Source organism: Grampus griseus, assembly GCF_964374135.1.
Source record: "Grampus griseus genome assembly, chromosome: 17".
NCBI lineage: Eukaryota > Metazoa > Chordata > Mammalia > Artiodactyla > Delphinidae > Grampus > Grampus griseus.
The window spans coordinates 3,236,634-3,249,026 of record NC_139011.1 but is presented as its reverse complement, the minus strand read 5'-3'; the positions used below and the strand labels follow the sequence as shown (position 1 = coordinate 3,249,026).

Below are 12,393 nucleotides of genomic sequence, written 5' to 3'. Positions count from 1 at the left end.
TAAAGACAAAGAAAAATTATTGAAAGCAGCAAGGGAAAAACAACAAATAACATACAAGGGAACTCCCATAAGGTTAACAGCTGATTTCTCAGCAGAAACTCTACAAGCCAGAAGGCAGTGGCATGACATATTTAAAGTGATGAAATGGAAGAACCTACAACCAAGATTACTCTACCCGGCAAGGATCTCATTCAGATTCGATGGAGAAATCAAAAGTTTTACAGACAAGCAAAAGCTAAGAGAATTCAGCACCACCAAACCAGCTCTACAACAAAAGCTAAAGGAACTCTCTAAGTGGGAAACACAAGAGAAGAAAAGGACCTACGAAAACAAACCCAAAACAATTAAGAAAATGGTCATAGGAACATACAAATCAGTAATTACCTTAAACGTGAATGGATTAAATGCTCCAACCAAAAGACACAGGCTTGCTGAATGGATACAAAAACAAGAGCCATATATATGCTGTCTACAAGAGACCCACTTCACACCTAGGGACACATACAGACTGGAAGTGAGGGGATGGAAAAAGATATTCCATGCAAATGGAAATCAAAAGAAAGCTGGAGTAGCAATACTCATATCAGATAAAATAGACTTTAAAATAAAGAATGTTACAAGAGACAAGGAAGGACGCTACATAATGATCAAGGGATCAATCCAAGAAGAAGATATAACAATTATAAATATATATGCTCCCAACATGGAGCACCTCAATACATAAGGCAACTGCTAACAGCTATAAAAGAGGAAATCGACAGTAACACAATAATAGTGGGGGACTTTGACACCTCGCTTACACCAATGGACAGATCATCCAAAATGAAAATAAATAAGGAAACAGAAGCTTTAAATGACACAATAGACCAGATAGATCTAATTGATATTTATAGGACATTCCATCCAAAAACAGCAGATTACACTTTCTTCTCAAGTGTGCACAGAACATTCTCCAGGATAGATCACATCTTGGGTCACAAATCAAGCCTCAGTAAATTTAAGAAAATTGAAATCATATCAAGCATCTTTTCTGACCACAATGCTCTGAGATTAGAAATGAATTACAGGGAAAAAAACGTAAAAAACACAAACACATGGTGGCTAAACAATACGTTACTAAATAACCAAGAGATCACTGAAGAAATCAAAGAGGAAATCAGAAAATACCTAGAGACAAATGACAATGAAAACACAACAATCCAAAACCTATGGGATGCAGCAAAAGCAGTTCTAAGAGGGAAGTTTATAGCAATACAAGCCTACCTCAAGAAACAAGTCTTAAATAAACAATCTAACCTTACACCTAAAGGAACTAGAGAAAGAAGAATAAAAAAAATCCAAAGTTAGCAGAAGGAAAGAAATCATAAAGATCAGAGAAGAAATCAATGAAATAGAAACAAAGAAAACAATAGCAAAGATCAATAAAACGAAAAGCTGGTTCTTTGACAAGATAAACAAAATTGATAAACCATTAGCCAGACTCATCAAGAGGGAGAGGACTCAAATCAATAAAATTAGAAATGAAAAAGAAGTTAAAACAGACACCGCAGAAATACAAAGCATCCTAAGAGACTACTACAAGCAACTCTATGCCAATAAAATGGACAACCTGGAAGAAATGGACAAATTCTTAGAAAGGTATAACCTTCCAAGACTGAACCAGGATGAAACAGAAAATATGAACAGATGGATCACAAGTAATGAAATTGAAACTGTGATTAAAAATCTTCCAACAGGGTCTTCCCTGGTGGTGCAGTGTTTGAGAGTCCGCCTGCTGATGCAGGGGACACGGGTTCGTGTCCCAGTCCGGGAAGATCCCACATGCCGCGGAGCGGCTGGGCCCGTGAGCCACGGCCGCTGAGCCTGCGCGTCCGGAGCCTGTGATCCGCAACGGGAGAGGCCACAGCAGTGAGAGGCCCGCATACCGCAAAAAAAAAAAAAAATCTTCCAACAAACAAAAGTCCAGGACCAGATGGCTTCACAGGTGAACTCTATCAAACATTTAGAGAAGAGCTAACCCCCATCTTTCTCAAACCCTTCCAAAAAACTGCAGAGGAAGGAACAGTCCCAAACTCATTGTATGAGGCCACCATCACCCTGATACCAAAACCAGAAAAAGATGCTACAAAAAAAGAAAATTACAGATCAATATCACTGATGAATATAGACGCAAAAATCCTCAACAAAATACTAACAAACAGAATCCAACAACACATTAAAAGGATCATACACCATGATCAAGTGGGATTTATCCCAGGGATGCAAGGATTCTTTAATATACGCAAACCGATCAATGTGATATACCGTATGAACAAACTGAAGAATAAAAACCATATGATCATCTCAACAGATGCAGAAAAAGCTTTTGACAAAATTCAACACCAATTTATGATAAAAACTCTCCAGAAAGTGGGCATAGAGGGAACCTACCTCAACATAATAAAGGCCATATATGACAAACCCACAGCAAACATCATTAAAAAAAAAAAAAAAAACACAACAGGAAACTTTTCTTTATCTGAAGAAAAGGGGGTCAATCAGAGGGGAGTGAGGGCATGACCAGAGACCTGCAAGGGCCCCTGACAGGTGGCAGGAAGAGGAGGGGAAGACGTGGGGCTCGCAGGCAGGCCTCCCACGTGGCCAAGGCCCCGCGCACGCAGACCACCTGCAGGCAGAAACACCGAGAGCAGTCAGCACCCTCGGAGCAGGCAAGACGTGGGCACTTCATGCTCAGGGTCGTCCTTAGCGCTCCTGTGTCCTGCATTAACGCGCCAGCCGCGCAACAACCTGTGTGGCGGGAACTCTCGCCGGGTTCACTCAGCACCTCCTCTGTGACAAGCACTGTTCTTAGTTCCCGGGCCCCGGCGCTGCAGCAGTGAGGTAAACAGACCACCCCTACCCCAGAAAGGCCTCTTACAGGTGTCATTTTTACCTAATGAGAAAAAACTACCTGAAATACCACTCAGCTGGCACGTGGTGAGTGCTAGAAAGTAAAAGTTATTATTACTGCTGAGACATAAAATAACCCCAACAGCGCTACAAAGAAAATAATACGGACCCCGGAGGAGGCAGCGTTTAATTCCCTGTGGAAGAGCTTCACAAGGAGCTCACTCGTGTTCCCGGTTTAAGACATTTTCCTGTCTTCACATTCATAGTACATCATTTATTGATTCTGACAGCTTTTTGGTCCTGCAGAATATAAGTGACAGGAATTATTCCCTTTGTATATTTTGGAAGCAGATGGTTTATTTTCATTACTTTAATTCCACATGTAAATGTACGGCAGCTCGGGATGAGAATTAAAAAAGAATGACAGCTTTAATGTTTCACTTGCAAACGTGTTGTTTTGAACGGCCAGCCCGTGCTATACATGATGGAACCAGCTGTGATCCCAGATACGTCATTTAACCTCTTCGGCCTTCACCTTCCCTATCCATAGAGTGAGGGTAATAATACTTGACCCCCTGCCCTCGAAGAGGCTAAACTGAGAGCTGGGCGAGAAGGTGACTGCTGACAGTGTTGGAAGGACCCAGCCCCAGAGGCTTCTCCAGGGATTCTGCCTGGTTCCCATGAGCGTTTCCAACCTCCCACATCGCTGCCAGTAAACGATGAGCGAGGGCTGACCAGGTAAATACGGAGAGTGGCCACCTCTCAGGTTGGGCAGGGATTGGCTGGAGAGGGCCATGAGAGGATTTTCTGAGGTGATGAGAATGGTCTGTGATATATCTTGATAAGAGTTTGGGTGAGACACACGTACTTGTCAAAACTTATCAAATGGTAACTTAAGGTTTGTGTATTTCACCCCATATACATCTTACCAAAGAAAAGTAAACAAACTTGAAGTCTAATTAACGATATGCATGCTAAAGTATTAATGGGTAAAACGCACAGAAATCTACAACTTATTTTGAACGACGCAAAAAAACCAAGATGGATCAATGGATGGATAGGAGGCTGGATAGCCAAACAGTATAGAATAGACGGTGGGTTTGCAGTGTTCACTGTAAAATTCTCTCCGCTTTTCTGTATGTTGGAATATTTTTATAATGAAAGGTTCGAGAGGGAGGGAATGGCTGATACAAAGAATAAGTTCCGTAAGAGTTCAAAAGCGTAAGAACGCCAAAGGTAGGGGAACGCACTCGCTGCCTTTGAGAGACTCGCACCTGGTTGGAGGGAGACCAGACCACAAGCAATGACAACTCGGAATGAAAGGGGCTCCTCAGAAGTCACCCGGGCCTCTGAGACGACAAAGGGGCGCCCCAGTCACCCAGTCTAGGAAGGCTTCCCAGAGTGACCACGAAGCAGAAACCCCAGGATACGTTAACTGCAGAAGAGGAGGCAAAGGCAGGAACAGAAGTTAGCAAGTCGGCTCCTAGTGAGAGGAGATGATTTATCCTCAAGTTTAGAGAGACAGCACGAACGTCCAGGAAACTGAAACTAGCTCCTAACGGTCAACGTGATGAGAGTTTAAGGGGAGAGGTGGCTGAGGCTGAAGCTTGGGGCAGAGGCCAGGGATACGGGGCCTGGGGCGCAGGGACAGCAGGGGTTTCCAAAGGAGAACCCTGAGGAGCTGTGCTTCGGAAAGAAGCAAGTTTGTAATGAATAATGGACACGTGGTTACCATTTGGGTTTATTTGAGAAAAGGAAGAGATATTTTCCAGTTGCTAAGCTGTGAAGGCAAGGTAAATCACAGGAGATGTGAAAATTTTTACCATTATGTACTCTGCAATTTTCTGTCATTCAATGTTCGCTTGTTCAAACATCAACCAACCCCTTTAACCACTTAACTGACTTCAGAATACCAGATGAAGGTATTTCATGTCAGGGAGGCATTTTCTACCTAATCCATATGTGTTTGCTCCTGAAAATAGGAGAGAAAGGGAAGAAAGGATGTGATTAAGGTAAGATCATCAAAATTCCCCAAAGACTCAGAGACACAAACGCAATGACCATAAAAGAAAAGAATGATTAGGTGAACCATACTAAAATGAAGAACTTGTGTTTATCCAAGGACATGGCTGAGAGAGTGTAAAGGCAGCGGGTAGAGTAGGAGGGGATATTCACACCACACAGTTCCAGCAAAGAACTTACACTCAGGATCAAAGACACCCTGCAAGTCAGGAGAGAGGGGCAGACAGACAGCGAGAGAGACAGACACACAGACAGAGAGAAACAGAGACAGAGAGAAGGCAGAACACCCACCGGGAAAAAAGGACAAAGCGCTGGTACGACAAAGGACCTGAGTATCCAAAACCACGTGAAAGGTGTTCAACTTCGCTGGTCATCAGGGAAATACAAATTAAACCCTGGTGTAAGAGCATTGCACCCCACCTCCCTACCGTGGATAAAATGACTACGATGCCACAGGGCAGAGGGGACTTGGGGCAGCCGTCACTCTCACACGATGACTGTGTAAATGGACTTTGGAAAAGTAGTTCTGAAGCCGAATGCCTGTGGCCCCATGGCTCAGCATCCGATCCTGGAGACCCTCACGGAGATGGCAGCCTCTGCCCACCAGTGCCAGGAGCCCCGGGACAGCAGCGTCCTCAGCAGCGCCCAGGTGCGCCCAAGCTCCCACTGGATGCCGGGCTCACCTCGCTCCTATGTCAAAGGCATGTAAACACCCCGAAATCCCACCAGCTTGCTCTCCCTGTTTTGTCTTTGTCTTTGGTCTCCCCAGACAGTATAATTTCTCTACCTTTATTAAATGACCTGATTTTACTTCCACTTACTATTCTCGATGCCCTCCCCGCAACACACACACACAATATATCCCCCCTTTGATCAGTACCATTCACTAACCACGAGCAGACCAGGCCCTCTGCCGCAAGCTGCCTCACTTAATTCTTAGAACAACTTTTCATGGTAAGGACCACCTCCCCTGCTTACCCAGGAGGAAGCTGAGGCATGTGAAGGACAAAGAGCAAGTAAACAGTGAAGCCAAAGTTTAACACAGGTCTTATGACACCCAAGCTACGTGTGCCTTAGAACTAGGAAACAGAATCTGTCTTTAAGAGGGAGTGCACAGGCTCTAAGTGTTGAACCCACGGAAAACACTGGGCTGGCTGGCTGGATCCTAGATGGTAATGCTTCTGAACCTGCAAATGCTTCTCTTCATTCATTCATTCCAGGATACGCTTCCTGAGATCTGATCGTTGTTAAGAGCACAGGGGATACGAAGGTGCATCCTGTGCTCCATTCTCTTCCTTTGCGTGCTCTTCACGCGTGATTAGGACAAAAATTTCACAGTGGTGTCAAATTAAAAGTGCAAGAGGGCTTCCCTGGTGGCACAGTGGTTGAGAGTCCGCCTGCCGATGCAGGGGACGTGGGTTCGTGCCCTGGTCCGGGAAGATCCCACATGCCGCGGAGCGGCTGGGCCCGTGAGCCATGGCCGCTGAGCCTGCGCGTCCGGAGCCTGTGCTCTGCAACGGGAGAGGCCACAACAGTGAGAGGCCCGCGTACCAAAAAAAAAAAAAAAACTGGAAGAAATTTTTAGGCTTTCTGAACGCTGTTATCTAATGTGTCTCTTCTGCAAATAAAAAAGATAAACATTTCTGGGTCAAACCTACTTAAATTCCCTACCTTTGGTGGTGAGAATTTTTGAGGTGACTTCCAGTTTCTCCAGTGGTTCCATCCCAATATTTTCCAGTTTCACAACAAGGTGCTGAGTTTCTCCGTTGTAAAGCTGGACTGACACGTTAGTGGATATTTCATCACCAGAGGAAGGTTGCAGTGAATGTGCAGACCTAAAATAATAGTAATAATTATAATAAATTTTAGAAACACAGAAAAAAACAAAGGAAACCAATGGTATTTTAGAATTATTCACATCACCACACTTAAACATTTCAGAAACAGGGACTAGGGAGCCTTGGCTTTAACATGGAATCAGCACCCAGCGTCCAAGAACTCAAGGGCAAATTGCCACGTGATAAGCGCTGTCTACATGCAGACGCGCCCTGGGTCACTGACCTGTCATCCACGTGATCGCTCTCACTGGGCCTTACTTTCTCAAGCGTGTGTGAAGCAAAAAAAATTCTTCATGATTGGATTATGGTGAGGACAAAAGTGAAACAATGAATTAATTCAAATGATCCGTGAGCATGCTGCACTCTTTGAAAATTTTTTTTAAATCTCATGCTCAGAAATGGCCTGGGAAAATCCACTGATTTAAGAAGAAAACTTAAATGAACCATTCCAAATGATAACGTGGGAAGTGGAGGAAAATGAAGAAAAATGAAAAGTACATACAACAGCCTCCACATCACAGGTAAAATCGACGAGCAACGCTGGCAACTCCTGACGGGACCCAGGGCAGCTGGCGGGTCCTCGGCACTGGTCAGCTGGGGCCCTGGACCAGAGGCCCCGAGCCTCGCCTGACACTCCCTTGAGGCTCCGGCACTACAGCCCTGGTCTGAAGCTCCAGCCTGAGTCCTACTGACTGTCACTCAATCCACAACGCTCATTACCCTGGTGTCTCCTTCCCAACCCACAGGCAGCAAACCCACTTCCGGGCAAGGAGGGACCAGTGACCACAGGGAAAAGGCTCTAGAGGCACAGTGGGGATGAAAGCCAGCCAACAACGAGGCAGGTGCGTGTGCGGGAGGTGGGGTTAAAAAGCGCATCCAAACCACATTTTCCGAAAATAACAGCGTAAAGAATCAACGTGAATCCCTTTGCATTTTATACCTGACAGTTGTTCATGAGTCAAGAAATAAACTTTCTCTGTCAAGAAAGGAAGAGTGACTCCCGTCCTCACTATAAATGACTTCTTCCCACAGTTTAGCAGGCAGTCCTTCTCTCCTTCTCAAGTGAAAGCTGCTTGTAGTCAATTTGAATTTGCAGAGAAGGTGTTTAGGAAAACTAAAACACAGCCTGCACAAATTACTCTGCCTCTCAAGCAAAGAGGATGCCAGCCCCTCTGGTACGGTGGGAAAAGAAGGAGGGAGAAAGCAGGGAACCATGCAGCCTGGCCGCAGGCCTGGCCCAGACACAGGCGCTGAGTGTCCCAAAGCACAGCGTCCCACCCATCAGAGCCCTGAGCTGGGATGAGACGAGGCTGGCACTGAGAAGGGGCCCATCAAGTAAGTGACTGAGCTTTTGAAACATTTCAGAAAATACCAAGATACATTTTATAAAAACAGCCCAAAGGATAAACATTAAAGCATTTTTCATATGAGCAAAAATTGAGACAATCCCAAATTCCAAAAGCAAAGAAATGAATGGTGATGAGATTCTGAGATACCTTTATGATGTATTTTTTTAAGCAATTAAAATAGAAATGTTTAGCTAATGTTATACGTTTATGCAAGAAGTAATCTATGATAGTATATAAAATGTAGTATGATCTCAACTATTCAAACATTTTTTTTCATGGATAAACAGTGGAAGGAAACACCAGAAAGCATTAATAGTAATTCACTCTGAGGTTTCCCTTTCTTCTTTATGCTTTCCTATAATGCTAAAGGAAAAAAAAAAAAAAAAGACTATTTTTTAGAAGATAAGACTTTTTCTTAAGTTCTCTAAAACCTCAACTGTTTCTCACCAAAATTACAATTCCAAAGCCTCATTTCACATTTTGTTCTGATCTTGGTAAGAAACACTTCAACTATATTCCAGTTTGCTGCAAGCAGAGCACACTGCCTACTGGTTAACTCGAAGAAACTCTTCGCCTCTATTCTGGTCGTAACGATCACAGGTTAGCTCAGACTCTTGGGGCCCCTGCAGAAGGTGTACCGAACAGCACTCCTAGGTGCCCCTCTTGTCAGCAAGCAGACCCAGGGCTGCGCGTGCTCTACCTGGGCAGAGACGTGCTGATCTGCAGTCTGGGCAGAGCAGGGATGACTTCCACCGTGGAGCCGCTGGTCTTTATTCCCGGGAGATTGTCCAGCAAACAGTCGCTGAAGACACCAAAGACCGTGGTGTGGTAACCTGGGGACAAAACGCAAAGCTTCACCACCTGAAAAGGCTTCATGAGACACCCACGCCTCAAGGCAGCCCCGGGGTGACAGGAACGCAGGGTCCCTTTCCGACCAGAGTTGAGATTTAGGCCCCGTCGCCTGCCAGGCTCGCCCACAGCTCCCACGCTCAACCCCAAGACCCTCAGTTTCCTTGAGCAGAGGTGCGAACAGAACCTGCGTGCCCACTTCACAAGGCTGGCTGCGTCCAAGCGACAGTGTATAAACTATAGATCTCACAGAGCTTAATAATTAGTGTCTCATCCCTTTACCAAGTTGCTTTTCAAATTTATCCATCTCTAAAATGAAAATGATAGTTTGTATTCCTTTCCAGGACATAATGTAACTTAATAAGTATTTGAAAAAAATGATTCAAAATCTTCTGTTGAGAGACGAAAGTTCAAGAGTCAGTTACTGTTTTTATAGCTGTCACGTGATACGGCAGATCTGCTCGATGTGTACAAGTACTACACTGTAAGATTAGCAAAATTTCCATGGGAAAAAAAAAAACCCTCCATGGGTTAGATAAGCACTTGAAATTGTTTAAGCAAAGCTTTAAAATGGCTTTTGAAATTCTGAGATAATTATTATAAACAACATTCACTGTGTAACAAAATCAAATAATACTCGATGGCTAAATGCCTAGGGTGACAATTTTTCTGCGTTCATACTAAGTGGCTACATACCCAACAAGAAGCAAGCTGGCACCTGTACAGCCTCACCAATGCTCCCCTTTACCTCCCACCAGTTCCAACTGGCCCCTCAACGTAAAATAACTCCAATTCACGGCACCCGCATTTCCTTTTTTTTAAGTATGTTCCTTCTAAGCCCCCTTTAAATTAACTTGCGAACCTTTTCCTCCCCAGAAACCCACAGCTGGCACAACGCCCTGTCATACTGTTCTTTCTATGAAACCTGAGAGGATGTGGCTTTGTCTACGAGGCAACCTTTGTTTGCAGTTTCTTAATTAAAATCAATCATTTTCCTTTTCTCACCCACTGCTGAAGGTGACTGCAAATAAACTGAAAATCTGATGACAATCCTGTGTGTTATGTCCAGTGATACTTCACACATAAGGCTCCCCAAACAACGGACACCAACTAGTCTGTCCCAGCGACCTCTTGTCACCGAGGCTTCACTACTCATCCGTGAACGTATTGGTCCTCGGCCGTGTGTCACTCTGAGTCAAGCCTTTCGGTCCTGGCTACTTCCTCTCTCATCTGTCTCCTCTGCTCTATTCCCAGCCACAGCTGGGGTCCGATGTCTGACATCTTCTCCCTGGGCTACGGCTGGAGCTTCCTAGTTGGCCTCCTTTCTCCAGTCCTGCCCGTCTGCAGCCCGTTCTCCAACGCAGCAGCCTGGAGCAGCTCTGAACCGCCCATCAGACCATATCTCTCCTCTCTTCAAATAACGCAGCAGCCCACACTGCCCTCAGCAAGACTTATGAGGCCCTCTGGGTCGGCCCTCTGTCTGCCTTCCCAGCCTCATCACTACACCCCTCTGCCTTAGATCAGTTAATTCTGAGCCCCCCTCCAGCTCCCTCTGCACCCTGTTCTCTCTTACCACCAGGTAGGTAAGAGCCTGGACCAGATGTTCTTCCTGCCTGGATCCCCCTTACTCTCCATCCCACTCGTTCGGATAACCCCTAGTTCGCCTTCAAACCTCAGGGTCACTCGTCAGGAGAAGTCCTTCTCCGCCCACCTCCCGTTCTGGGTCACCCCTCCCCCACTGCCCACAAGCCAGGGCTCTGCCCATCTCAGCACTGCCTGCAACACACCCTCACCTAGGATGCTGTTGCCTCTCTGCTCGAGAGAGAGAGCACCTTTCCCAGTGAATGTTTGTTCTTTCAGCCACCAAATAGCTAAGAGCTACTACGTGCCAGGTGTGAGGATACAGCCAGGCTGGCAAGGAAAAGGCCAAAAAGCCACCGCGATCAATGACGTGAAGGAGGGGCCCGAGCCAGCGGAGGGGAGCTGAGGACGATCTCCAGGGGGAAAGGAAGGCTGGGCTAGGCACTGGAGAGGGCCCGAGCCAGCGGAGGGGAGCTGAGGACGATCTCCAGGGGGAAGGGGAGGCTGCGCTAGGCACTGGAGAAGTACCAGGGTCACAAGTCTGGAGGCACACCAACGGAAGGAAAGCATGGCGTGTTTCCGGGACAGGAGTCGTATGAGCCGGCAGAGATGAGCAGGGCCCAATCACACAGGGCTCCACAGCCCTGGTAAGGCATGGAGCCCTGATGGAAAGCGCATGGTGAAGGTGCTAAGACTTCCACTTGCCCTGTGGAAAGGTCACGTGGCTGCAATATGGAAAGAGTGAGGGCAGAAACACCAGTCCTGATGCTTCTGTGACAAACTCTAGAAGAGGGTCCTGTTCTGTCAGACCAGCGCGGCTGTGGAGGTGGAGAGGGTGCGGATGACACGGTCAATGTGGTAGGGGGCAGTGAGGAGGAACAGGAGAAGGGAAGGATGACTCCCAGTGCCTGGGCAGGGAAACTGGCCAGACGGCAACGCCCTCGCTGGGACAGGACCACGGCAGGAGGGGGAGCTTGGGGGATGAGGTGACGGGCTCCGGCTGGGACATGCTGTATGTGACGTGCCCACGAGACAGCCAAGAAGATGGGTGGGAAGTGGCTGGATGTGCAGGTCCAGGAAAGGGGTCTGGACAGGAGACGTGGCCCTGGGAATCAGCAGCATGGAGATGGGACCTGAAGCCAGGAAAGTAGATGACTCTGATGGGGCTGCCGAGAGACAGCAGGTGGAGAAAGGAGGGGAGGAGAGAGGAAGGGCGGGAGGGGGTGGGGGAGGGAGGAGAGGCAAGGGGAAGCAGGAGGGAGGGAGGGAAGGACAGAGCTGGGTGCAGATTGAAGGGTCGGGCTGAAGAAGAAGTGTCTGCAGAAGACACTGCCCCAGATGACAGGCAGAAGAGGCAGCAGAGACGCGAGGGTGACCAGGCGAGCGCACCCAGGAAGGAGGCAGGCAGCGGTGCCCAAGGCTGCCGAGCAGTGGAGCTGGACAAAATCTGAAATGTAGGCACTGGATTTAGCCGGAAAAATACTGCCAGTGGCCTCAGTGACAGCAGTTTTTGTGAGGTGGCGGCTGGATGTGCAGGATGCGGTGGGTTAGAGAACCAGCACAGAGGTGGAAGAGTGGATTCAGCGTGTCCAGACAGCTCTCTGAAGAGGTCTGCTCGGAAGGAGAGACAGCAGATGAAGCCACAGAGAGAGGAAATCGTGGGCTCGGGGTGCGGGGGGGCAGGGGGTTTAACTGCAGTGGGAGAACCTTGGAGCGTGTTTGCAGGCTCCGGGGAAGACAGACAGGAGCGCGGGGGGTGCCCTCCACATCCCGCACGCTCTACATGGTTCGTGGCGTGTCCCAAAGCACCGCCATCCATCCGTGACCTGTTAACGGGCGAAGACCGGAATGCCGGGCAGCACAGG

General features: G+C 47.2%; 1 protein-coding gene across 2 annotated transcripts in view; it reads right to left on the bottom strand.

Moving 5' to 3' along the window:
* The window catches only part of TRAPPC9 (trafficking protein particle complex subunit 9), a 505,716-nt gene that overhangs the window by 368,339 nt on the left and 124,984 nt on the right, over positions 1–12,393 (bottom strand). For both annotated transcript variants that reach the window (XM_082675096.1, XM_082675097.1), the window contains 2 exons: positions 8,799–8,931; positions 6,583–6,746 (listed from right to left, as the gene is read on the bottom strand). In XM_082675096.1, coding sequence (XP_082531222.1) covers positions 6,583–6,746; positions 8,799–8,931 — 297 coding nt within the window. The remainder of the gene's footprint in view (positions 1–6,582; positions 6,747–8,798; positions 8,932–12,393) is intronic.